Below are 27,771 nucleotides of genomic sequence, written 5' to 3'. Positions count from 1 at the left end.
ATATATATATATATATATATATATATTCCGTTTTTTTAAAAGAAACAGGCTTTTTTGTTTCAGTTTTTTTTCTTACTCATTAAAAGAATGCAAATTCAGTCATGCTCCAAACAAGCTTTATCAAAGGACACTTAAACTTTAGCTGAGAGTGCATGTTTTTATTTTTTTCAGGTTTAGTTATCCACTGGAGGGCTGGTAGCTTTTTTTAAATTGATCCTTCTGATCATGCATGAGATAAAAGAGATGTTGACTCTCTTGCTCAGCGGTGATGCCTCATGCTGCTCGCACGCTTTGTTTAAAGCGACACACGCCGCAAACATCTCATCGAGTTTTTGTGGGAAAAATAATCAGGTTTGCCAGAGTGTTATTTAAGCAGAGTTCCCACTGTGCATCATGCTATTTATTTTTCATATCATTCTGCTCTGGTTAGTGAGGTTACATAACAGGGAGTGATGTGCGCGATGTGCAAACCTGGAGTAAAATCGGCACCTGGTCACAACAGCTGCATAGAAACACGCCTGATGATTCCATTTATCACTGTAAAATCTAATGTTAAAAAAGAAAATGGCAAAACTTCTACTTTGCTCTGGTCTCTGGTTGAATGCTGCTTTTTTTTGATGAACATATTATTGGGTGTTATGCAAGTGGAGATGTTCCCAAAACAGAAACTTGAATAGACAAGTAGGATGGAGGCTGAAAGCATCAATTTGAATGTAGTCATGAATTTGAGGCCCTAAGAATCTCTTGCGTTTAAATTCACGTTTAGTTAGGATCTGTTATTAGAGCTAACTTGCTAACGGCAAAAAAAAAAAAATGTGTGTAGAGTCTGAAATGTATTTCTCATTTTCCAGACTCACAACCGCATACTTAACCATGGATGAAAACAAAACGCCTCATGGTATTGGTATTGGTAGGATGACATAAATGTTTACACTCTACTTGATCCATTCATCCACACTGACATATTTTGTACAACGCTCTACATCAACGTCACGTCACTTCTACACCTGTTTCTACAAAATGAAAGCCAAGATTCATGTAGCTGCTGTACGGCCACCTGTGAAAGATCAATTTTAAATGCATGAGAGCATAAACAGCTCTGCAACAGTGTTATAGAACGATCTAAGTGTAGACACTTTCTAAGGAGAGAGAAACAAATGGGAAGTTAAAGGTGGTGATAGTAGACAGGTCATAAACCTATAATGAATGTGCATACTTGATGTTTCACCCTTTTTTGAGTCTGAGTTCATGTTGCTACTAGACTGTGTTTGACAAATACAATCATTTTTTTTCTCACGAAGCTGCCTTCGCATTCATGCTGCCTCGTTTTTCACCTGCTGTGGAGAAACTGTAAACATATATATATATTTTACTGAGATGTGAGTGAATAAATTCGGGCCCCGCTCACAGCTGTCTCCCATGTAGCAAAGCTGTTGTGTGATGTGGATGTTGAAGCTGGGGGAGATACAGTTTCTGGCCAGAAGAGGGTTAAGACGGGCCGTCAGCGAGCTTGTTGAGAGAACAGATGGGTGAGGCAGAGGAAAAAAAAAACATAAGGCTAAAGCTCTATTTGTTCTGGTTTCTCAGGGGCTGCTGACAGGGCTGTCATTCACTGTCTGCCTGCAAAATGCTCCTGGAATGCTGCTACTCCAGGCATACATACATACACTTAATTCTCTACAAACAGGATTCTAACCTCCAGTGAAGGCCGGGTTCTCAGGAGTAAAAGAGTGTTTTCCTCAAACTTGAGAAAAACATGCAGTTTGGTGCATGACCTTCTTAGAAACACAGACGTAAGGGCTAAAAGGAGAATCAAGACAAACAAAAGCAGATGTAGAAGTGTTGGGGACAATCTCAGAGGCACACAGCATAGGACGGATTTTTTCGGTCTCTTTTGTGTACCAGCTGCTTGCTTCATGAGATAAAACCTCAAACAGTTCACTGTCAGTGAATTCAGAAATGTATTTCTGTGACCCTCAAGTGTTTTTTTAGCAAACCTTTTGTGATGTGAACCCCTGTCTTTTTCCTCTTTTCTTTCTGCTACAGTAACAACGTCGTCCTTGAATCGGGAGATAAGTACAGCCTGAACGAGGATGGCTCGGAATTGGTAATAAAAGATGTCAAGAAAGTGGATGAAGGAGATTACACATGCATCGCCAAGAACAAGGCAGGAGAGAAAAGCGAGGAAGTCAGCCTGAACGTGTTCGGTGAGAGAATAACTCCATCCACTTGAGACATGAATGAAGAACACCGCTGCTCTCTCTGGCTGGTTTTTTTCTGTTGACCATACAGTATAGACATCTGCTGTATAGTCCTATACAGCTTTCCCAAAGGTTGTATGTAGGTGCACACAGTGTGAAGTATACAGCGTGTTCTATTGGAATCTAATTAGGCCATCCCGTAGGACATTTACAGATAAATCACACCAGATATCCACAGAGGAAGTTGTGTAATCATGTGCTTTGTTATAGGTCAGTAGGCTGTGGAGCCACAACCCCAATAAAGCCTGAACAGTAATGATAAATTATCTATTGAATGCTCTCAGATCAGCAGTGGATCAGTTGGTGCCGTGTGTGCTGGGAAACAGTGTCAGTCACAGACAGAAAAACACAGCAGGAACTTATTTTAGCAATAATACACTCGAAAAACCATGCATTGTTCCTGTCCAGGGTCACACAATACAAAAATGATAATATACTAGAAACGAAATCATTTATAGATATAAAAATAAAGCTTATACTATTCATGTAAAAATAATAGGGATGCACCGAATTTTCGGCCACCAAAAATTTTCACCCAAAAATGGCCCAAAATTGCATTTTTCCGGAAACACTTTTTTCGCCAAAACAGGGTGTTGAGGTGTCTTTTCTTGCTCCATTTGAGCAGCTAACTATAGAGATCCACTCTGACGCATCTGCAGCTGACATTATTCTTTTAAACGCAGCACTAAAGCGTCTTCTAAGCAAAGAGGTTAAGACAGGCCGCGAAGTGAAAACTTTAAAACGTACACACACGTTTCACTACTCGGATTCTCTGCACTTCATCACGGTATTCGTCCGCGTTCTAAAGATCATATTTGGAAGGCCCTCACTGTCTGATGTGTTCAGTCAGATCCTGCAGTAGAGCGCCTCAAAAAATCATAGACAGGCTATTGTGTTCTGATTTACTATATATGTGACATCAGATTTATTTTTCTGCTGGACATTTTTTTAATTTAACAAATTGTTTATTTATGCACTGGTCCTATTTAAATAAGATGCACACATAATGTACACATGAGTGGGGTCAAGCTAAGTTATTTTATTTTATATTGTGCATTGTTTGAATGTGCTAAATTAATTAAATTGCTTTATTCTTTGAAACATTAATATTAAGTTGTGCATTTGCAATGCCTTGATTTTAGTGTGGTTAGTACACAGTCATAGCCATTAAGGCAATAGTACTAATAATTGGCATAATATGGTTTGTTTCAGTTTTCGGCCTTGGATTCCTCATTTTCGGTTTTTGGTTTCGGCCAAGAATTTTAATTTCGGGATAATAACATATATTATAATAATCACAAAAAAATGAATGTATTCATTCATACAATCTCAGTTAGGTAACCTATAGCCAACCAGCTGGTTGGTGTTACAAACAATTTGTCAATGAATACACTGTGTTGTGTTTAGTTTGTGCTACGATCCATACACCTCTAATGCCACTGCAATATACAGCATTTGTTTCGGTTTAAATCATGGCAAAGAACAGCAGCTGGATTTGCCAGCTTTTTAGTAAGCAAGCAACTTTGGCACTGTGCGTACTTTCTGAGCCACATTGACTACAGTTTTAGGACAAACAGACCTTCTGATGTGGAGTTTGTTTTTTGTTGCATTTTAAAATACATTTTGTCCTTCTTTCAGTCCAACCCAAGATTACCTACTTGAAAAACCAAACTGCCTCAGAGTTTGACGAGGAAGTCACCCTGACCTGCGAAGCCTCAGGTGATCCCACGCCTACCATCTCCTGGAGCTTTGGGAACAGAGTTTTCTCTGAAGGAGAGCAGGTACAACTTTATTTTAACCTTTGAGTCCTTGAGTGTGCAATAAAAAAAAACTGCCATTTGTTTCTAATAAAGTGTTGGAAATATAACAGTTTTTGTTATAAGTGGCAGCAGTTTATCACCGTTATTCACATGGGTATATTTGAGTCATTTAGTCTCCAGCCCATTGAATGGCATTTCTCATTTAGTCTTGAAATGAACTGTGTTTTTCATCACTTTGTATCTCAGATCATTAATAGCTAATCAGTTGACTTGAATTACTTGCTCTGCTTCAAAGGCAAAATGTCTCATCTTATCTTTAATTGTCATGTGAATGTAGTCATCACACATTAAAGTTGGGATTCTGTAAACAACATATTTCCACACTGTGACTCTCCACACAGTGTTGTTGACAGCACATCTTACACACAACTTCACTCCCTATTAATTATTAGCATTTTAAAAGGCGGACTTTTTTGTGTGTGGAAAGTGCTCATTGGAAATTCACAGAAAATTAAGTGAGAATGTGAAAATGATTTGAGTGATATTAGGCCAATTAGTGCTGTGAATCAGAATGTTTGGAGCTCAGTTCTGCTACTCTGGCAAACTGCTGTGATAATCCACTTCGGAAATGAGTGGGCACTTTTTTTTTTCTGTGGATGAACGAGTAAAGAATCCACATAAGGGTAATGCATCTTTGTCATGCTTTGGTGTGTATCCTCGTTTTTTTTTCCTTCACGTCCTTCAGGAGCACTGCAGATAACACTGGATTATAGATTTGCCCACAGAACATAGTAAAAGGCTTCTTAAGATCTGTGTGCTATGAATACTGTTCCTGTGCATATTCGGCATTACAGTGGTCACAGTGTTCTGAATGCTACCAGCCTGGAGAGAGCATCTCATCCTAAGTCTATTGTTATGCTCTTATCAGCTCATTAAAATGGTATAATTTTAAAAAATCCATCTTAGCGGTCTGTTGTGAACACATACATCATGTGAGCGACAGACAGATTAGTCACTTCAGAGGGGTAATTTTCTGCTGTGAATGCAGTAAACAGTATTAAGATAATTACCTTGCTGCCTCTAGCAGGTTTCAGGAAGAACATTTCATGTGCTGGGTTGTGCCTCCTCTCACATTAGATCCTGCAGAAACAATAATGTGTATTATTTCTAATGGTTGTAACAGTTTGGTGCTGCATGAGATGCGGACTTAGCGTAGACTGACTTGGAGCGTTTGCTTAAAGGCTTGAAGGAAAATGTCCTGATTTGGCATAATGACGCAGTTAATGGTTATTCTAGCTTTGTGTGCGCTGCAGTTTCTTGCATCATTTTCTCAGCCTTATAGAGTGCTGCAGGATTAAAATCATTTTTTAGGCCAAGCTGGTAGTTAGCAGAAAGACAATAAGCTCTGTGACAAAATAATTAGGGATGCGCAATAATGTCAGTATGAGATGGCTTTAAAATGACACATATTAGAGATGCACAGAACACATGTTTTTTGGCCAATTACCACATTGCAGTATTGCACATTTTTTTTTCTGGCAAATTGCAGAGAACATGCAGCATGTCCCATAGTGAAGTTTTCATATTAGATTGGGTTATTAAAAATGTGGTGCATGATCACAAATATTAGCAGATTAGACATATAAAATAAGGTAATATATATAACTGTACTATGGCAAGCAAGTAAAATATAAGAGTATTAGAAATGACATCCAGTATGGGTATAATTAAAGACAGTGTGTTAGATCAGACTTTGATGGCCACAGGGAGGAATGACCTCCTGTGGCGCTCAGTGGTGCATTTAGGAGTGATCAGTCTAGCGCTGAAAGTACTCCTGCACTTCAGCAGCACGTTGTGGAGAGGATGGAAGCTGTTCTCCAGGATCCCCCGCAGCTCAGACTGCAACCTTCTGTCTGACACTGCTATCAAGGATTCCAGCTCCACCCACACACAACGTCACCGGTCCTTCCGATGAGTTTATTGAATCTGTTTGTGTCCGCTGCTCTCAACCTGCTGCCCCAGCACATGGCAGCAAACAAAACATCCTCAGCATGGTCCAACAGATGTTAAAGGGCCTGAGCCTCCACACAAAATCTGCAGGAAGGCTCTGGCCTTTCTTGTAGCAAAATAGTTTAGCATCGGCCATTAAAGAAGGGGTCAGATCCAAACAGATTTTCTCATCATCTTGATAAATTGATTGCACTACAGGATAGGCTGTGTGTCCTCTGCAATTAGGTGGAAAAATGAATTGATTATCAGACATCAGCCAGTCATCACAAATAAACACCACGTTTATGTTTTTTGAACCTACACCGTGCTACAAATGACTACACCACAGACATGCTCCCCACATTTGGAGACATTAATGTGTCCCAAAGCAGTTCCAGCCAGCTTTTTTTTTTAAGACACCCATGGTATATTTGCTGGCATAGTTGTCTTGGAATAAAGTTTAAAAAATCTCCTATGTTAGCTAGAGATCTTCTTTTAATAATCTAGACAAAAACCCCCCACTGACTTCAGGACCCAGATTTTGGGATTTATTCCATCAGCGCTCCACTGTGATTGGAACATACAGCATCTCTGTGAGGCCATTCCCTGCTGCTGTCAGGTGTGGGGCTTGTTCAATTAGTGTCTGCTGTGAAATACAGCGTGTACTTTTGCAAAGAAACTGTCAATATAAAAACAGTGCGAATCAGATGGGAATCCGGGATGTTATCCTGCATTTTCAAACGCAGTCATTGCGTTGATGTTACTCTTTTTAGAGCGATGCAAGGTACGTGCAGTGAAAGCACCTGTCCTGTTAAGTCCCTGAGGATGTGAGGAGACTCGCTTGCACAATATTTGGGCCATACTGGCCTACTTTACTTCACATGCTCTGTCGGTTAGCGCAGTGTGTTCAATTAGGTCTTAACAGTGTTTTAAAATATATATATTCTCTACTGGCTAATTGTAAGAGTAAAAAGGGCTGGTTAAAAATAGATGAATAGATTCCATGGCACTTTCTTTGTTATGCTTTGACAGATGATACTTGTGAGGAAACTTAACGTGACGCGAGCTGTGTGTTGGAATCTCCATCTTTCCACATTTGTGCTAGAGGATTATTGTACATCTGACTCAGTTTCTCCTGATTAACTGTGCCATTTATCACTGCCAATCAGTGGAAGCATTCATGGCTACGTCCCGAGTTACTGAATCTTATCTTCCACCTGCAAGACGGGACTCGCCTGTCGCTTGTTCACACTTGTCACCAAATGGCTCCCATTCACGGCCCGTCATCATCCCTCTCTTTCCGATCTATCACTGTCAGATCAAGTTTGATTTAGCGCTGCTGTACTCAGAAAATTCCAGCTGATCATTTGGTAATAGCTGTCACTAATTTTCATCAGATCGTCATTCATCATAGGTTTCTCTTCTCTTCCCAGCTCTCTGTCCTCCATTCAGGCTTCTAGTTCCACTTCATACCAGCCAGTCAGACAAGAAGAGCACAGACATATTTATAATAATGTGCAGTGTCAGAACAGTGATTTTTACCCGCTGTTGCTGCCTCACTGCTGTGTAAAAAGGTCCAGCTGATTGTATCAGTGTCATTGTTTTTTAAAGACCTCAGTGTGATGCTGAGCTTTTTTTTTCCCACTGTGAGATTAGAATCTGTATGTAGTTATTATTAAGAGAGGATAAGTGGAGGAAACCAGTGTTCTGGACATACATATTAACATGAGTTAATCAGACCACAGAATGCCATGATAAGCAAAGGTGCTGATTAGGAAAACAGTCTCTTGGTGCTGGTTGTGGTTCATTTATAATTAGTTTCAGTGCTTTGTTTTCCATAGCATGCCTCCAAACCCTCTCTTATTACAGTACATTAATTAATAACTAAGTGACGAGGGCCCTCATGCTGCCTCAGGAAAATATGCTCTACTTCGGCATTTTGACCACACTTCACTGATTGCCGTTGTTCTGCCAAGGCAGAAATCCTGACCCCATAACAGTTCACTTTAAGAAAAATATCGAACTTAATGATGCCAGGTTTTCATATTGATCCTGTTCTGTTTAATATTTTAAAGGTGCAATATGTAAGATTAGCTTGCAGTTTATGTGCATAGCATAATCAGCTGTATTATGTTGCTACGTCAGCATCAAGTCATTCCTGTGGAAAGTCACTAAACTCACATTTAGCTCCTATAAGAAGCACTTTGTCCTTTCTTGCTTGGGATGGGCCATCGTTGACTTGGTGTCCAACATCTCCAGGCAGAAAAGATGCTATAGTGACCCACTGTCACCCCTTGAGATGCAAAGTAGTGTTATAGGAAGAAGAATGATAGTTTATGTTGATGTTTTTGCTACACTATGCTGCCTGTTATTTATTTCTTTAATAATATGCTATATGGACAAAGGTATGTGGCTATAGAGCCATTGTATGCATTTGCTGGCTTCCATTGTTATGGTTCCTTGTTCAGCCCCTGAAGCACGTGTAAAGTCTGATGAAGGGTGATGATGACGGGACAGGCTAGTTCTTCCACACCTAAAACTCTTTACATGTTCTAAAGCTGTAACAAGTATTAGACATTTAGGAAACAGGAACATTTTCAGATCATCACCACACTGGTTTGTCTATAAAATGTCCGAATACATTGACTGGAATGATGGACAATTAATCAAAAATGCAAAAAAATCATCACTAGACTGCTGCACCTTCAGCTAAAAACAGACCAGCTAAAGCTGCGCTTGGTGTCTAGTTACTTTTGGTCATATAGTTTGTACTTTTAGTGTTATTTTGGACTTGTTATAAGTGCAGCTTGACAGCGGACACACGCTTGTTACAGTGTTCCGGATGAAAGGCTGTTGCCCTGCATTTTGTCATTGATTTACATTTATTTTACTATGTAGGATATCAAAATCAATATGGAGCCATGTAACATGAGGTGGTGAGATACACTGCTGTTGCATAGTAGCATAAAAAATTCATTCAATTACATAAACAGGAGCACAGTTCGCCTCTTTCACAAACCAGAAACGACCGGCACGGTAGAAAATGAATGTCCTGGTATGCAGACATGAAATCATGGAACATCTCCTGCAGGTTTCTCCAGCTCTGCTCGCATTGTGTGTGAATCCCTGTGTCGCTGTTTTGTCTTTACTTCCTCTTGTCCTTTCTAGGCTTCTTGGACTCGACCAGACAAATATGAGGTATGACTACTAGATAACCCCAGTTACAATAACCCCAACTTTACTGCAGAGCAGAAGTGTCGGTTTGTAGCCTTAGCAGTGCCGCATTTAGACATGCACTGAATATGTAGACCATTAGTGACATAGTGCAGTTCATTTAATCCATTTAGTTCCAGTACATATTTAGACTTGCTCTATTTACTTGTCCCTGTTTATTTTTTTGCCGTCAATCATCTTGTGATGCAGAGAGAGTCAGTCAAAGATTCTCAAAGTAGATTAAGTAGTTCCATTTTTTTTTTATCCTGCTCCGTGGTCTGCTTAGTTCCTCCTTAATTTTAAAACACTGTCTGCTCTGCTGTGGGAAAGCCGTGGCTCTAACTCTTACTAAATCTTAACAATGGGTTAACTTCCTGTCATGGGTCAGGGGTCTGCATGTTTTTGTGCCAGCCACACATTACAGCAGTTGGTTTATTCAGTCCCCTGGGGCCTCATTTATACTCGCAGGGTCAGTTCATTCACGTAATAACAGCAAAAATGTTGTCGCTAGCCTCTGCTAGTTCTATATGTACCCAAGTTTTAGATTTAGTTTTTCCAGGTTTTGTGTCATACCGTGGAGCTGGAATCAACCCTGTTTGAAATGTGCACATTTTTAGGCAACATAGGGAGTCCTGGTCGAAGCTGTATCTCAGTTCAGGGGCAGTGAATGAAGGCATGGTAGACAATTTATTCAATGAATCTTGAATAGCTTGTGTCACGAAGAATCCACCCATTAGATCTTTGCGACTAGAGGAGGAAAAAAGGCTGCTTTTAAAAGGCTGCTTTGAAATGGAAAAGCCCTGTCATGCTGTTGTGACACAGTCGGCCTTCAAATGCACCCTGTGAAGGATGCAGCCCCAAAGTGAAGTACAGCTTTATTTTCAAGGCTAGTTTTTTAAAGATGAAATCAGCGTATTTAATCAGACAGTCATAAGAAATGTTGAGGTCCCTGTTCTTTTGTCTGGCTGGAGAAAAAAACATGCAAACTCTTGACCTTCCCAAAAACAAGAACTGACTCAATATCACAAAGCTGGCTAAAGCACAAAACCTCCTGTCAGCATTAGCACATAGGAGGTTTTGCTCTTTGGCCATTGACAAGCTAACTTCCCTCATTGTCGACCACGCCTGAAGAGAAATGGACTCAAGTTTCCAGATCCTGACTTCTCACGGGTTTATTCATACACTTTCCACCTAACTGGTTTTAGTTATTTCATTAACTAATGACATCATCTGGGTTCCGCATAATTGCTGCTTGCATAATTTTGCATCACACGAGACTGTTTAACACTGTGTTATCCCAGCGTGCGACCATTATCGTGTCACCTTGCGGAACAGTTGACTGGGTTTCAAGTTGTGTGATTTATGGCACCACAGACCACAACTGCAGCACATGCATTATGATGGGATGCCTTTACTTTTGTAGCTGAAGCTTGTAAGACAGAGCCAGATATGAAAATAATGCAAATACTTACTCTTTTCCCAGTTGAAATATACTACACTCTAATGTGTAAGTATGTAAAAGGTGAGAGGATTAAGAGCAAAAGAAACACTGGATTTAAGTGGAAGTGGATGTGTGTCTGTGTGCATTTAATCAGAATCCACAGCACACAATCTGACAAATCACTGACAATAGTTTTGTGTTTGCCTCTTGCTTCTGACAGGCATGAATCAACGACCCTAACGAGCAGACATTATGCAGTTAGTCACAATGCCAAATGTAACATGAAAGGTGATATTATGCTAATATGAACTGCAAAGCCTTTCTACTGTGTCTTTATTTCACAAACAAGTGCACTTTACAAAGCTGCCTGACAACTTTAGCCAGATCAGGGTGTGATTGCAATAGCCTGACAAAGTGCTGCTAATCCTTGGTGACTTTTATAATCTGGAAGGATTACAGGACTGTTTTCTATGCATTATGTGCTTGCATTCATTGGTCATTAGTAGGTGGTAGAAGGTCAAACCCGAGGTACTGTACTGCAGACGGTGGGTTTGACTTCAGTTTTGTCTTTTTGAGTCCTCTGAAAAATACAGACTGTCCAGCCGAAGGATCCAGGTCCCACTTTGGGACACACTTAATCATGAGGTGTATTGCAGACACAGTGTAGTGGCTGTTTTAAGACATTGTTGGCTCAGCATGTCAACCTCAGCTGTGCTTAACCCAGCTCTATTTCCATCAGTGTAATCATCCTTCCTCACTGCAGCAATGGAAACCATGTGTGCCAATGTGGGCTTCTTCTTGTGTTTGACCAAATATATGAAACTCTTACAATGGGTGATTGCTTGATTGGTTTGTGGCCTAAAATAGAAGGAGATGCAGCGTCAAGAGAACATTGGGGATCATTGGTCACCGCTAGGAGACAAAAACTGCGACAGGATCAACAAATACCTCAGCAGTACGTTGGCACAGAGCTGGGTATCTCATAGGAGTGTGTCCATGCTGTTATCACAAAAAACTCCAAATGACCAAAGTGTGAGTTCATCGGGTGCTGAAAGTCCTTGGGCCTGATAAGAAGCAGATTCAACATGCTGGGGGACAATTTGCCATGATTGAGGTGGATCCTGAGAGATATCTTGAACCGTTTCTAACCGTTAATGAGACTTTGGTCCACCAACTCCAACTGAAACAGTCCAAACACACAGTGAAAAGAGTGAGGTCTGCATCAAGAGGATGACGATCTGTTTCTGAGTGCTGCTGCTGAATGACCTGGAGAAGGGGTCTAACTATTACAGGGCCCAACTACGCTGATTTCTACGACTGCTGCAGGAGAAAATCAACAAGATTGAGAGAGAGAGGACAGCATCTCCTCAGCTCTGTGGTTGCCATTTTGATTCTGATGATGGTATCGGTGCTGCTGTGTGGAAGTCCAAGATGCCAACTTTTACAAAGTGACCTTTAAGCTCCAGACCAAGTGTGTAAATGTAGAGGGCAGAAAAATATCACTTTTCTAAAATTGACTTCTTCTACCTTAAAACTTATTTACAGGGTGTTGGTAGTGGAGAGGTGCCAAATTCGTATTTCGCACATTGGTCACTGAGAGAGAAGCTCTCAAAAATCTAGAAGCCCCACACGTATAGGTTTGCCTCTGACACACTCAGCCTGTGCAGATTATCTCTTGGCAGTCTCTCTCTCGCTCCTCTATGACACTTGCAGTACAAAATATGTGACAACCTAAACACACATATTGACAGGTTATGTAAGAGCGTCAGTTCTGCCCGACAACATAAAGCAGCAGCGACTGCACAAACAGAGGGAAGCTGAGAAATCATTCCCATGCCTTCTGTTACCAGTAATTAATATGACAACAAATCGCAGATGCATAATTAAAATGATTCATCGGAGTTAATGAATAAATCCTGTTCAAAGGTCCGCTTATTCACTTCTACCTCTGTAGAGTCATTGAAGTATTATTCACCATTAACCTTTTTTTTTTTTTCTCCCTGTGCACATTCTGTCAGTGTGCCCACTACAGCACTTCCTTGCGATACCGCAGTACGACAAGATTAATGCTGCCCTTTCAAAATGTTCCAGGGCACTCCCTCAGATCTCCTGTAAACAGCAGAAATATTTCTGCCACATCTGCATCACCCTGCTCTGTGAAGAATAACAATTCATGCAAATACAACAAACACCATTTAATTATTTATAAAACATAAGAACAGAAGCACCTAGCAGGCCTGAAATATTCATAGAAGATCATGGCAGCTAGACGGGAGATGTACAGTATATCCCCCTGTTGGTGTGAAATACGTGTCGCCCACAGGGAAGAGGAGCTGTTGTATTTTTAACAGCCAGAGTTTTTAATATATCCTCCTACCTTGTTATTCATCTTTTTACCTATTAACTTTTGCAGCAAAATATACAGAAACTGTTTTAGAATATTCATAAACAAAAACGAGAGAGAGACATCAGAGCAGGACACTGAGCGTCCCCGTCTTTGGTCTCATCTTGTGTGTTGTTTAGCACCCACACTGTGTATGATTATTATTTATTTAAAGTAAACCGGACCTGGGGTGAACTCGGGTGTCCGCTTCACACCTGTGAGTGCGTCACTGTGCATCCTCAGTGACTTTGCATATTCACCAAACAGCCGGCTCAGCTCATAATGTGACCTGCTTACAAACATTAAGACAACAAAAGTGCATCTGCAGGTAGACTGCCTGTAAACCTGCTGAAAATAGAAAGGATATAAAAGAGGTAGGAGTTTATGGGGAAGGGTTATCCAGGTCGATCCGGGGATAGAGTCGCCCGGGCTCAGACGTTATGGGGCCAGTGTTTTTGTAAGCTTTTATAACAGCTTTGTCTTTTATGATTTAAAGATTCACGTGTTGTAACCTGACCACCTGAGCCTACCTTGGGTCTAACTTACATCTATGATTTAAAGGATGCACTGTTAAATAACATTATTTTTTTATCGGAACAACCTTGTAGAAATCCTGTATGTTTTTGTAACTGTCCTGTAAAGTTTACATTTTTGCTGTAAGTCTTTTTACAGAATTATTTTATTATTCTGGCAACCACAGCTAGAAACAATTGCAATAATGAATAACTCTCATTTTGTACTTAAAAAGGTACTGTGTAAGACTTTTTTTTACTGTGTAAGACTTCATGTCATGTTAACTTATCAGGTTTCTGTTTGTCAAATTGAAGGCTATTTTTGTCAGTCAAGAAAATCACAGTAAGGTGTGAAACTCAAAGGTAGCAGCAGCGACTCCTCATCAACTGATGCATATTGTAAGATTACATCTGTGCAACCTGAAATAACAAAGTTAATATGATGCAGCTGGAACCTGTGTCTAGCTGTTGCTATGGTATTTTTGCACATCAAACACCTGCCAGTCGAGTAGTGTCCCTCTCCTACTAGTCGCTTCCTTTATTTTTTTCGTAACCTCCCAGACCCACTACTAAAACCCCTCATAAATAAGGTGAGCAGACACACAATCATTTCTGTGTGAGTGATTTCTTTTCTCTTTTTTTTCTATTACAGAGCCATGACAGAAACATCGTTGTGCGCAGCCACGCACGGGTCTCGTCCCTCAGCTTGAAAAACATCCAGTTCACGTACTCCGGACATTATCTCTGCACTGCCAGCAACTCCATCGGTCAGGACGACCAGCAGGTCTACCTGGAAGTCCGCTGTGAGTCTCCCAACTCTCGCTGCTACTAAGGCTTATCACCTTTAGTTTGTGCTTTTTGACTTCTTCTTACACAACCAAAACACTGTCACAGAAAAAAACATACACACACACCACTGTGGCAGGCTAGTTTATAGAAGAATTAAATTAATAAATAAATTATAATGCAATGAAAGACACTTGAGAAAATACAAGTGCTGTGATGATGAGCTCCCTGAGCCGTCACCAGGGGATAAATGGTACAGACAGAGGTTGCTGGGTCAGTGCTACCACTGTGATTTGTTACTATGGAAACAAAGGTCTCAGTTCTCACATACCTTCAGGGGTGCAGTGGCTTTTAAGACTAAATGACTCTGTATTTTTTGAGCAACTGTCTTTTAGGATAGGTCCTAATAGACCCGTGTGGATTAGATGTGGACAGCCTGCATTAGAACAGCAGCTACTGTGGTCACACACGTCCTGACAAGACACAGCCATCGCACCACAAGAAAACAAGAGTCAACAGCTGTGGCCATTTTTGACCTTTAGGGCTTTGCAGCAAAGCTGGAGACAAAGTCAACTGTCCTAACATGGATGATTATATTTGATCTCTTTTGAAATCTATCAAACATCACCTTGGTTGAAGAAAGAGAGATAAAAAATAAAGCCTGTTAATGTATAATTGGATTAATATGCCCTGCTCTGAATGTGCTCACAATTCGCTCGGAGATATAATCACAGTGCAGAATTGATAGAGTTGTTTCAGGGATTGAGCAATAAGCAAATAATCAGCAAGCTGATTCACTGTTGCCAAGCAATTATCGATAAGAAAAGGTGCTTTGTCTTGAGCACAGCTCTCACTCTCTGTCCTCTCTATCGCCTCTCACACAATGAAGACCATATCTAAACATGGAACTTCCTATCTGCTGCACAGCATGATCCCATTAGCCGAGGCTGAGTGTGTCTGAGATTCTCTGCTGAAGGACTGAAAGCGTTAATATTTCGGTTTGAGCTGCATTTTGTGTGAAGCAGTTGGAGCGTTTGTTTTGCATGAGAAACCCAGCTTGAGCTGTGAGAAGGTCACTGGCCAGCAGTAGAATTAGAAAGTCCATTAGGTTTTAACCACTTTTTGTTAACCTTTGATGTGTTTCTCTGCATAGCAAAGCTTGGTGTAATAGTAGAAACCATGTAAGCTAATGTCGGTGGACTCTGCTGCCTAGCAACGCATGGAAACGAAGGCCACAGCATCATGCAGGGTTCCATCTTCATGATCATCCAGCTTGGCTGGCATGACCCTCTGCACACCTGCACATTGATGAGGGTTGATGTACGGATTCTAATTATTCTGCTCAAAACACCAAATTACATCTTATTTACAGTTTATTGGCCTCGCCATGACTCCGTTCTCTTTATTCACCATCAATCAAATGCCATTTATTTTATTCATTCCTTTATGTTTTTTACATCTATCTGTATCTATATTTACTCCATAGTTAACCTCTCATATTTACACCTTAGATTAGTTAATGTAAAATACAGTAAATACATGGTGCTTTGGACCAAGTCATTTTCCTGTGGCTTCCTTTTGAAATATTAAAAAAAGGGACATCACTAAATAGTAGAGCTTGCAATTTATATTTATTAAGGTCCCAGACCGTGTTCTGCGTGGTGCCCATACATTGATCCACCAATCTTTTTTTTTTTTTTTTACAATCAGACTTGAAATATGAATGGAGCAGGTAACAGTTTAAAGCCCTTTACAACGTTACAAAAGTGATGTGTCTGCTTGCTTGCTGACAGGCTATGACAGGGCGATACACCTCTTTACATTTTTAGCTGCATGGAAGCAAAGCTCACTCAAACGTGACCACTCAGCTACAGTTCAGTGAACTCCTCTTCCATTCTTTGACAAATAAGAGAGCACCTTAAAGTATACTGTTATGCTACCCTTGCTGCCATCATTGTGTTGGGCATCTGTGTGAGCACCGCTAATCTCACTGCCACTCAGCTATGAGGCTCCAGAAATCAAACAGGCAGGTCACAGACACTGTGGTCAGTCAATGAGTCCCGAAAGCAGCATTGATAGAAAGACAGAGAGTCTAATCAGGGCTGCAGGAGATGGAGCATCTATTGACTCAGCCTTGTCCATCAATCCCAGGCGGCAGCACACTGCAGCGTTTTCAAGAATCCAGGGTCAGGAGTAGAGGCCTGGAAGGGTCAGGGGCCGCAGCATTCCACAGCACTCGGGAAGCAAAAGCGCACTTGTCTGCATGCAAAATCACGGCTGGCTGATGTGAGCAGGGTTTATTAAAAGGAAACAGTGCAGGAAAGCAGTCATTACTGGCAGCTTGGCACATCTCAGTTCTGATTTTAAAAAATTGAGGGCTCAGTGTGTTAAGAGAATGGCCACGTGGTATCGAGACTAGCTTGGTTGATGGGGCTTACACTGCATGAGTGGAAGCACTGTTATCTCTGCAGGTACCAGCAGCAATAAAAGAAACAGTAATCATGCCCAAAATGAAGCTGGAATCCCACTGCATGTTGACAAAACAACCTGTTATTATTTCTGGTGATTAAATGTGTCTGCAGATATGTGATTGTGCAGCTATTGGTCTTTTTACTTTAAGACTTGATGGGATGTTTTTAATTGCTGAAATGGAACTTCTTTTTTTTGTCGGATGCAAAAAAGAGCATTTCAGTGCTGCCTTTAACATATAGAGCACCAACACAGCCATCAGGCTGCACTTAGGATTTGTTTACCATGCTATAAAATTGCAGATTTTGTCAATATTGCCACAAGTGCTTCAGTTCCCTCTGAGAAGTGTTGTCTTTATGTATCACTCTGGTACCCTCGCTGCCAGCAGTGCAAAAAAGAAAAACTATATCTTCTCACAATCACACATAGTATATCCACATACAGCTGATTTCAGCTGATGATAATCTAATGTTTCTTCTAATGACACGTATCATTCTCTGCTGGATGTCTGAGCCAGATTGAAGACGTTTTTTTTTTGTTATTCCAAACATGCCCAACATCATGTCATCTTCGCTCCTTCAGATGCTCCAAAGATCCTGGGTTCTGTCACGGTGTACACATGGGAGGGAAACCCGGCTAACATCAGCTGTGAGGTGGTGGCTCACCCCGGAGCCTCTGTGGTTTGGTTCAGAGACGGCCTCCCGCTGCCCACTGCCAACACCACCAACATGAAGATCTACAACACGCCAAAACTCAGCTACCTGGAGGTCTGCCATCTTTTACGCTGATTCATACTGACATACAAAGGTGCAGGGAGACAAAGAGATTTTGGCAGGACGTGTCACATCTCTCACACACTTTCTCTCTGCAGCAGCAGCAGCTGTAGTTACTCAGCAGATAAAGCCATTAGAAACAATTATAAATGGGATGAGCGTATTCCTAAACAAATCTTTGTAAAGGCTTTTTTTGTGTTGTCATTTCTCATTCGGTGACTGTACTGACTAACAAATGGAAATCTATTGGCAACGCATTCATGTTTCACTTAGCATTAATATTCAAAGACTAACAAAAACATACTTGCAGTGAGATTAGAAAGTGACCTGAGTAATGGCATGAAAAGCTATCAAGTACTTCCAGACTAACTCTAAATGGATTATAATAGCAGGCGTGCTATTGAGTAGAGAGTGCTAGACGCCGTGTTAATGAAGCAGTGTGTAATTATTAGCTCCTCGACATCTGTGCATCTGCATACCAGAAACCTTCAGATGAATCATTTGTGGTCAACCGCAACTAAATGGAGTAAAACTTTTAACTAATGGCTACATCTTAGATATATATATATATATATATATATATATATATATATATATATATATATATATATATATATATATATATATATATATATATACACTTGAATCGGTGTTTAGTTTTTATTGTGCAGTCAATCACATGAACTGAAACTTTTTTTTCTGTCCTTCAGATTACCCCTGATTCTCAGAACGACTTTGGGAGCTATAACTGCACGGCAACCAACGTGATGGGAACTGAATCCAAGGAGTTCCTTCTTATCCAAGCAGGTTTGAAAATTTAGCACTTCATTTATGTGCAAAATGTTCATTAAAATTTTAGATAGGGCAGCATATTTTTTGAAAACTGGGCACTTGAGGGCACCCAGCACCTCAACCTACGTCCAAACCAGCCAGGTAGGAGTGCACAGAAACATCTTTATATTTGCACCGTCACGTCCTGTAATGACTTAATCTCAGTCCACTCTTGTCTGAGAATCACTGTAGCGTACTATTTAAAAGGGGTATAACATAATACAAGTTTGGAATAGCCAAGCTTTCTTACACTGAGCTGCTGGACAAAGCCTAATCTTGAAATCAGAGACTTTGTTTAGAAGCTGTCTCTGTTCTGCTTCAGGATCTGTGTGCTTCCAAGTTAAAGTCATATGTATTATTTGACAATTTTTCCGCAAAGAATGGAGCATTTGACTTTATGCAAGAAGAAACGGTGGTTATTATAGAGTCCTGGGGGTGTAACTGTCATCATGATAAACAAGCAATAAAGCAAATAAGATGGGAGAAGCATGCTGGTAGCAAACAGGCTGATGTAATGTTGATCACACGTTAATTAATTTATACCTTTTTAATAAAAAAAATCAAAAAGGTTGTTACACCTGCTTCTGACCATGTTACGTTTCCAGCATGAGTTAATAATCTTGCATAATATATGCATATTTTAACAGCTCTGGAATAAAACCAGAAGAAATTCCTCTTGATATCTTAATAAAATTTAAAGGCAGAAACCATTTTGAGTACACGGATATAAAATCCTGCTGCTGGTGGAGTGACCCTGCCACTGCGGTGTGCGTAACAGCATGTGTTTACAACAACATCCACTTATGAGGGTGCTAATTGCCTTGAGAGGATTAACAGGGTAGTTGTTGTTGATGTATTTCCTACATATGGAAAGTGACAGTATGTTGAAATCTTGATGGCAGGGTAGCTTAAATAAAGTGGCTGGCCATGCACAGAGCCACTCCACCACACAGACTGGACGAATAATGAATGAGACTGCTGTGGAAGTGCCCTTTACGTCTTATTTTCTGTGCTCTGCGTTTGGTTTCCGTTAGCTTCATTTGGTATGCAAATTGCTTTGGACCCATTAAAAGTGGTAGGTCACTCAGGACCTTGTCTAAATGCAGTGTGGTCAAATTAATTGCAGTAGCAGCTTGTGCTGCCATTGTGTAATATCCTGTAGGCTCTTTGAGGTGTTTTCTTTCTGTGTGGTTCATCAGTATGCATAAAGTGGCTCCTTCCAGAGAGAGCTGGCCCAAAACACAACTCTCTAAATATGTTTTTTTTTCTTCCTACAATGATATGTCAAGGAGAAAGTTTAAAATGTAGTGAGAGAGTGACGATAAATAAGTCAGTTTTTAATGGTATACAGTTCAGGAGGGAGTGGATTTATCTTTTTTCTTCTGCCTCTGGGAGGTTTGCAGAAAAACTTAGCACAATAGGCTAATATTTAATCTGATCCTTTGCCCTTTAGCAGTGATATAAACATACTTGGTTGCTTTGTAGTTAGCTGCAGTGACTTTAGTAGTCAGAAAAGGTGACAGCTCATGAGGTTGCTGCATTCACTGCACAAAACAATACGACTAATAGAACTTTTTGCTGTGGAGTGGTGCTAAAATAGGATTGTGTGGTGATGAAAGATGGCGGACTCTTCTGCAGAACAAAAATGATTTGTCCATTAAATTACTTCTTTAGTGTTGAAAAAGATGTTTTGACCAATGATTGTGAGCAGAGAATAACACTGAACCTGCAGTGGACTCTTGTTTCTCTGGCTTCATCACTCTAAATCTTCAATCCTAAATTCATGAATCAAAGTGCATCTACAGGCGTGAGCTAAAACTGTCACTGGAAACTCATTCAGGCATGTCTAACACAGTTTTAGTTTTAGAGGCTTTCAACTGTAGTGCCTTTAAGTAGTTCTGCCAAAGCACATGGTGGAAAGTTTGGTGCCTTGCACATACACACAACCTTGTACTTGTCTTTGTGAGGCTGTTAGTTTATATAATGCATTTCCTACCCCGACCCTTAAACCATCACAGTGGTAAACCCTAAACCTAATTGGCTGGCTCCAAAAGTGAGTCGGTCCTCATAGACCTCCATGATAAAATGTCCAACTGAACAGCAGAAATAAAACGTGTTTACAGCCTGGTGAACTGGCGACTGCCCGCCAGCCTCGGCTCCACTTCTGCTCCACCTCAGGAACTCAAAACAGTTCTTCACTTGATGACGTCACTGAAACTTCATCCGTATTGACACACTAAAACTCAGACTGGTTCTCACAAAGATACTGTACAAGTGCACACACACAGGCACACGCTGGTCTTATAGTCCCACAGCGAGATTAAATCCAGTGTTCTTAGGCCTTTTATTTTGAAGAGTCGTACAACAGCAACACGCACATATAGAGGATCTGTTAATCTGACAATACTCGTCATAAGATAACAAATGTTTTTCTTTGATCATGTTGCCTCAAGAGAAACAAAATATAACCAATTAGTTACATTTTTTTTAATCTATTTGTCAAGTTGTATTTATTCAAAGTGTCAATGGGTACAATATTCATGCTTGACTGTGTTTTTTTTAGCGCTTAATTATTAAAAATATGCTGTTCAAGCATCATAACTGACTGACTTTGAAACTAAAAACTGCATTTTACCTGAGGATGCTGCCTCATGAATGTAAACATTCACAGTTCTGGGTGTCACTTTGATGAGTTACTTAAATTGCACTGTGGTGGATGCCATCCTATGAGCCTTACCAAAGCACAAAAGAGATGAAATCATTCTTGTCTTTGTTTGAATTCTTTCTTTCTATTCTGTGGTTTATCAAACTTATTTTTGTGCTTTAAAACCCCAACCACAAGACTTGTTATTCTCTGTTGCAGAGGTGCCATCAGCACCAGAAATTACACAAGTGGACCCTTTCTCCAGCACAGCGGTGGTAGAGTTCGAGGAGCCGGACTCTATGGGTGGAGTGCCCATCATCAAGTACAGAGTGGAATGGCGTTTGCCTGGAAAGGAATGGACTGGCAGAGAGTATGACGCCGATGATGGTGAGCCACTCGTTTCTCTTTCCCCGCACATGTAGAAATCATTATTTCATAAGAAATGCCGCTGTGGCTTTTCCTGAGCATCGGATCCATTCAGTCATTGGCAGCAGATGGGAAGCGGCTGTGGTGTCATGTATTTCTCCTCAGTGTGATTCAGGGTTGAATTACTCTTCAGATCCGTGAGTCACCACTACTTACCTACATTTCCCCTGAAATTTAAAAAAAAAATACTTCTAATCAGGCACCGTGGATGCATGGGATGTTATTTAGTGCTCTCCTCACTCATTCCTGCAGCATCAGCTGCGTCAGCTACACCTTAGTAACACTAATACCACTTTAATCCTCAGCATCCAAATCTTGCTTTAAGTCTTCCCAAAGAAGAGCTCAACTAAGTCTCTTTGTAAACAAATATCTATTACTTCAAGAAAACTGTTAAAAAAACTGTGGCCTCCCTGCAACAAAGCAATAAATATTCTTTACATATACAGGGAACAGAAACACCACATATACTTTAGGTTCCCTGTTCAGCCCATTAAGCATTTGTAGAGTCTGATGAAGGGTGGTGAGGTCAGGCATCGGGTGGCCTTGAGAAAGGCTGATTCAATCAATAATGTGAACAAATCATCCGCAGACTGCAGCATTAAGATTTCCCAAGTTTACAACCAACAACAGACCTAAAAGCTGCACATGGTGTCCGTTTATTTTTGTTTACGCTATTGTTGTTGTTCTTTTTGGGACTACATCTCCTCCATGCACAAATCACTCTGCAAAAGCAGTTAATCCAAACATGACAGTAGCATGTCAGGAACTGAGGTGGAACAGTGTAGCCTAAATGACAGTTCAGCTCAGACACTGACAGGCCCAAGATAACATCCCCGTCCCGCTGAGGGTTCGCAGCTCTTACAAATCTGGACGGTTTTCGTCCCGTCTGCCACATGGGACGTATCAGTCAGCGGCTGACAGGATCCGCTGTCAGCTCAAGGCCCAAGAGCCGCCTGTCATACAAGCATGTACACAAAACAAAACACACGCACCCATGCTCCAGCAGTAACCAAAAATGTCTCATTCAGCTGCTCTACCTCTGACAAGCTGCGGCATACACATGCGGTGAATGTGTTCTGCTGCACATGTACATCGATTTGTAAAATCAGGCTTGTTGTCGAAGCTACAGTGAACCAGAGAGAAGATGAGTGTATTGATACTGAATTATCAAGCACCTGTCAATTAAAAAAAAACAAGCCGTTGTGTCTTGACTATACAGTGAGCCAGGGCTGCCATCACATGTTTAGAAGCAGTACTGCCAGATATAGATACCACACCCATCACTGTGGAGCCATGCTGTGTAGCTATTTATGCACACACACACACACAGAGGTGTTCATTGATCAGACCCATATGTATCACATGTTTCCGTCATGATAGTCATGATGCACATAGACTATAAATGTCCATCTTTGCTTTGCCATGATGATAACTGTACGCTGCAGGTCGTCATGGTAATGTCACTCATCAACGCTGAGGCTGACTGATGTGCTTATGATGTGTTTGTATTGTAATTTTAAATCATTCATTATTAAGTGTACACACTGTATAGGGCTCTTTGGAGGCACCTGTGGCAATAAGCAGTAATTGCAGGTGTGTGTTTGACTGCCAGCGATCCGGTGACACCTGTGTGACGTTAACAGTCAGTTGAACATTAACTCCACCTACTGGCTCTGGCGGAAATTGCTACATGATTAAATGTGTCACTCACTTTGTGAAGCTTTTAATAAAACTCCGACACGGTGTGTACAGTAAATTTAAGTTCACCAGTGCATTATAATATCAACCACTGTATCTTTTTATTTAAATTAATATTTGTTTTAGTGATAATAAGCCTTTTGTGTGCAGAAAAAGATCATCCACTGACATGCTGGTTCATCCAGTCATCTGCTAAGATGGTCTTTCACATGTTAGCATGCACAACAACACCGCCATTACTATACACACTGAAGTCAGTTGCATATATAAGGGTTGTTTGTGATGATTTCATCAGGGCGTGCATGGTTTCAGTGCAGTGACATCCGTTTTACGCAGGTGCTAAAATCCTGGTTCTGACTTCATCTGGCCTCAGTCACTTAAGCTGTGTTCATCCAGAAACTCCTTCTCATTGAGACATTAATCTGAGCCACAAAAAGAGTCACAGTAATAGAAGGATGGTTTCTGCATCCTAAGTTCGTTCTCATCCATGAAATTACCATTATTTGCAGTGAGATATCAGCCAAAAGTCAAGGATCACTTTTTAAACAGTGCCTTGCTACTATAGACATAACATGATTAAATGTAATACACAAACTGCGTCATTAAAAGAAAGATTTTGTCATTTTGTTTGTTATCAGAATAGTTCACACACATTTAAAGATTACACTGCTGTTTTCCCCTAATAGCGTTCACCTGATGGGCATTGTGTTACAATAGACCTTAATTTAATTTATTTTCCTCCGATTAAACCTGTAACAGGAAACCACAGAGCCCCACTGCAATTATAATTTGTCCTTTTCTTGCAGTGCTGCCTTTGTGCTCAGTGGCTGCCACTGAATGACAATAAACCCTTCTATCAGTTAAATTCCTGTTGCGAACAATTTTGGTGAATGTATGAAAATTTTTTTTCCACTTTACCTCAGTGTTTACAATGCCTCTCCCTCTCCTCTGACAGACGCGGCCAGGATCACTATCGTCGGCCTGAAACCAGAAACCACCTACGAGGTCAGGATGTCCGCCATCAACGGCAAAGGTGAAGGCGAGAGCAGCGCGGCCAACACTTTCAAGACCGAGCCAGTCCGTAAGTGATCCCCTCGCTCTCCCAAACTGACCCTGATTCTTTGAACCTAATACTGTCGCTCACTCCGCCGCCTGCTCATGTCTAGCTGAGCCCAGATGCTTTCACCCCAACACTCCTCTGTTCTCACGCCAAGCCCCTAGCACAGTCCTTCCTTCCCCATCCAGGCCAGACGGAGCGATAACTCACTCATTACGCCACTTCATAATCCAACTTCTTTAACAGTGTTAACTCTGCATCCTTCGTCACGTTCGTGTTTACGAAGGTTTGCAGTGTGTGTGCGGCTCATCATGCTGGTGATTTAGTGGAATCACATTCCTAAAGCTGATTTATACTTTGGTGTCAGCTCTGTGCAGCATTCATAGCTCAGTGACAGCAGCCAAAGGTCAAGCCCTGCTGAGGAGTGTTTATGAAAGTGATGACATGCTGGAAGTTTCTGCGTTTGATGGAAAGTCACCTTAACAGCACAAAGAAAAGATACAAGGAGAATGCCTGCTTGTCAGGCAGATGAGATCTGGTCTGCGTTTGTTGACTCTGAATGTTCAGAGGAGACGTGTTATCACACCATTTTTTTCTTAGTGAATAATCTGACGTCATATCACAGCTGTGCTTGACACATGGCAGCATCTGCAAAGAGCAGGTGCGCGACACCTGTCATCACCAATCGGAATGCACCGGTATGACATAAAATGTGACTTTGTCAGATAAAACACTCTTTCTGAAATATAAATTGGACCGGATAGATGTTAAGAACTGCTTTCATTTGTGCTGAGACAGTCTCTGCTGTACAAGGATCTCTGGGATTTATTCAGGAAATGTTAGAACTGCTCACTGCAGCATATTACTGATGCTGTCAGTCCTCAGAAGAATATTTAAAGTGATTGAAGTGACAGGCGTTTATGTGGGTATGCGCCCTCCTGTGGTGGGGTGTATAAAGGAAAAAAAAGCTTGTCTAGACAGGAGGTTTGTTTCTTGTCAAAACACAAAGATGGATGAAACCATTCACCATTTTCCTCAAGAGTTTAAAAGCTCCAGCCGCCAGGATTGACTCACATTTGGAGCCAGCCTCAAGTGGCCATTTGAGGAACTGCAACCATGGAGTTTACCAAGGAAAATAAAAACAATGGTCTCCAGTCCTGTTTGCAGACATTTTAGAATAGAATAGAATTACGAGTTGGAGTACGACTCCGAGCCGCAGCCATCAGGCGCCGCCACACGTGCTCCTGAAGTTAGATTGCGGTTGCAGATTTGATACATACAAATAAAACAATCACATAATGACATTGACACTTGATTACAGTACACGTGGTAACGTGATGGAATGTTTTCATGGACACAGAGGATGAGGGAGGAAAAACAACAGATACCGTGGCAGACGTGAAGGCAGGTCAGGGGTAGGGAGGGGAGTGTATGTGCGTCAGTTCCATGAGAGTTTATGCGATAGTATGACCGAGAATGCCGAGATGTTGATTGTTGATGTTGTTGGCAGGGGCTCTGCGTGCCGGCAGGCAAGTGCATGAGACCCCAGGGCAGTCAGGGGCCTCTGAGGCCCAACAAACCTTAAACTACAGCAGTGGCCATGTACAGAGTACATGCAGGACCCTAACAGAGGGCCCTCTGGTCGGTGGCCGCTCTCACTCTTTCATTTTTGTGTGTGTGTGAGGACGTGTTGCAGTGTCTTCTTTTGTGTCTCCACTGTGAGCTAGTTTAGCCGGCAACAGACCTGTTTCTCAGTCAGCATTTCAAACTAGGGCCATGAATAAATCTTTGTTTTAGTTTGGACCCGCCTCTATGTCACGCTTCCATCTGTGCTTCATCACCCCCTCTGCTTCTGTAGAAAAAGCCCTCCTCAGCATCCTCTTTACTTCACTCGATTCCCTACAGCTGAAGTGAGTCTTTGTCCTACTTACAGATGTTCCAGCCAAAGAATCTTATTTATTTAGTGCTAGCGTTGTTTAACAGAAAATTCACATTTTTATTAGCATTTTAATGTCTATATGAAGGGATCCAGAGTGTCCCTCAAAACTGATCATTTAAAAAAATACATTTTTAATTTGGAGGGTAATAAATGTGTCCTTTAAGTCAGCAGGCAGCCCGGCCTCAGAGTGACAGAGGGTTAATAGTGTGGCAGGACAGTGTTTGCCCTCCTTCATGGATCACATGTCTCATTTCATTGTCTTTGTTTCTTCTCTTTGTGTTATCGTTTTCTCATCACGGCTTTTCATCTGTTCTGTATTCCATTGGACTCAGGCTATTCTTTCACAAGTAAGTTTCAGTTCTCCTCGTCTGTCTCGTCTCCTTTGTTTCCCCTCATTTGTCTCCGTCCTCACTGCATATTTATTTATTTGATTTTTTTGCTTTAATGATTAATGAAAAATGCCACAATAATCTGACTGATCCAATGATTCTCCAGACAAATCGTCATCCATTTTCATTTATCCACACCAATCCCAATTTCCACCTGTTTTGCAGTCATTACTTCATGTGGTTTCTTAGTTGTTTTGCAGACATGTATATGTCAGACGCCCTGCCTGTAGCAAGCGATTGATTTCTGTCCCGTAGTTCTCAGTGATGCCTGTTTTTTTTTTTTAGTATTTCCTGCATCTTTGTTTTGTTGTGTCTCTTGTATTGCTTTTTGGCTCAGCAGCAGTCAGTGAATGTGATATACAGAACATAAATCCGCCAGCTTCAGAGAAGGAATACAGTTGTACTTTCCTATAAAATGAGGATATTTCCTGGTATTTATATTTAAGTAAACAGGTTATTTAATTCACAGCAATCAGAATTTCCATTTAGGATATGAAATAATACTGTAAACAGCTTCAGATGAGGGTTTTTGCTGCTTTTTCATCATGCTCCTGTTGCCCTGGTGATCACTTTTGATTTGCACAGAGAATGTATGGAATGAGTAAAAGTCTGTGTGTGTGTTTGGTTGTTGCTGCAAAGGAAAACAGAACAAAAAGGGCAGAAACGAAGGTGACACCACTGTAAGAATGCAGCGTATGAACTTGCTGAAGTCAGTCGGCAGAATGCAGTTATTGTTCTTTCTTTTCCTTTTACTGTCACACACTTTAGCTCTAAATTTATATTGTGGGAGGAAAACACAGGAAGGTCACAGCTTAAATCTTTCCTCAATCAACAGTTCACATTTTTAGAACCTCTTTGTAAGCTTTCTCTACAGCTAATTTTGGGGCTTAAAATGCTATTAAAGCAGCACACAGCATGGTTAGCATCTGAGATGACTGGAGGTTACTCTCGGTTTAAATTCCTTTCCTGGTTTTTAAACCTACAGCAGCAGATGTTTTAATTTAAATTAACAAATAAGCTGTGCACCAAGGTTTCCTGAAAATATACAGTCTCTGCTCCATTCACTTGTACATTCAGCCCATATAACTGGATGCATGCAGCAGCCTGCTGTCATTGTTGTTGCATCTCAGTGGTTAGCTCAGTGTGTGTGTGTGTCTGTGTGTGTCTGTGTGCAGATGCAGACAAACAAGAGAATTCAAT

The 27,771-nt window shown here is 41.0% G+C and overlaps 1 protein-coding gene across 1 annotated transcript in view; it reads left to right on the top strand.

Moving 5' to 3' along the window:
- LOC114446068 (neural cell adhesion molecule 1-like) overlaps positions 1-27,771 on the top strand; it is a 220,654-nt gene that overhangs the window by 166,104 nt on the left and 26,779 nt on the right. Inside the window, 8 exon segments of the mRNA XM_028421484.1 lie at positions 2,047-2,207; positions 3,900-4,042; positions 14,212-14,362; positions 17,397-17,581; positions 18,298-18,394; positions 21,282-21,449; positions 24,142-24,267; positions 26,515-26,529. Of these exon segments, the coding sequence (XP_028277285.1) occupies positions 2,047-2,207; positions 3,900-4,042; positions 14,212-14,362; positions 17,397-17,581; positions 18,298-18,394; positions 21,282-21,449; positions 24,142-24,267; positions 26,515-26,529 (1,046 nt within the window).

This window comes from Parambassis ranga, chromosome 14 (genome assembly GCF_900634625.1).
Source record: "Parambassis ranga chromosome 14, fParRan2.1, whole genome shotgun sequence".
Taxonomy (NCBI): Eukaryota; Metazoa; Chordata; class Actinopteri; family Ambassidae; genus Parambassis; species Parambassis ranga.
Note: the sequence above shows the minus strand (reverse complement) of the source record. Positions and strands in the feature narration are given on the sequence as shown.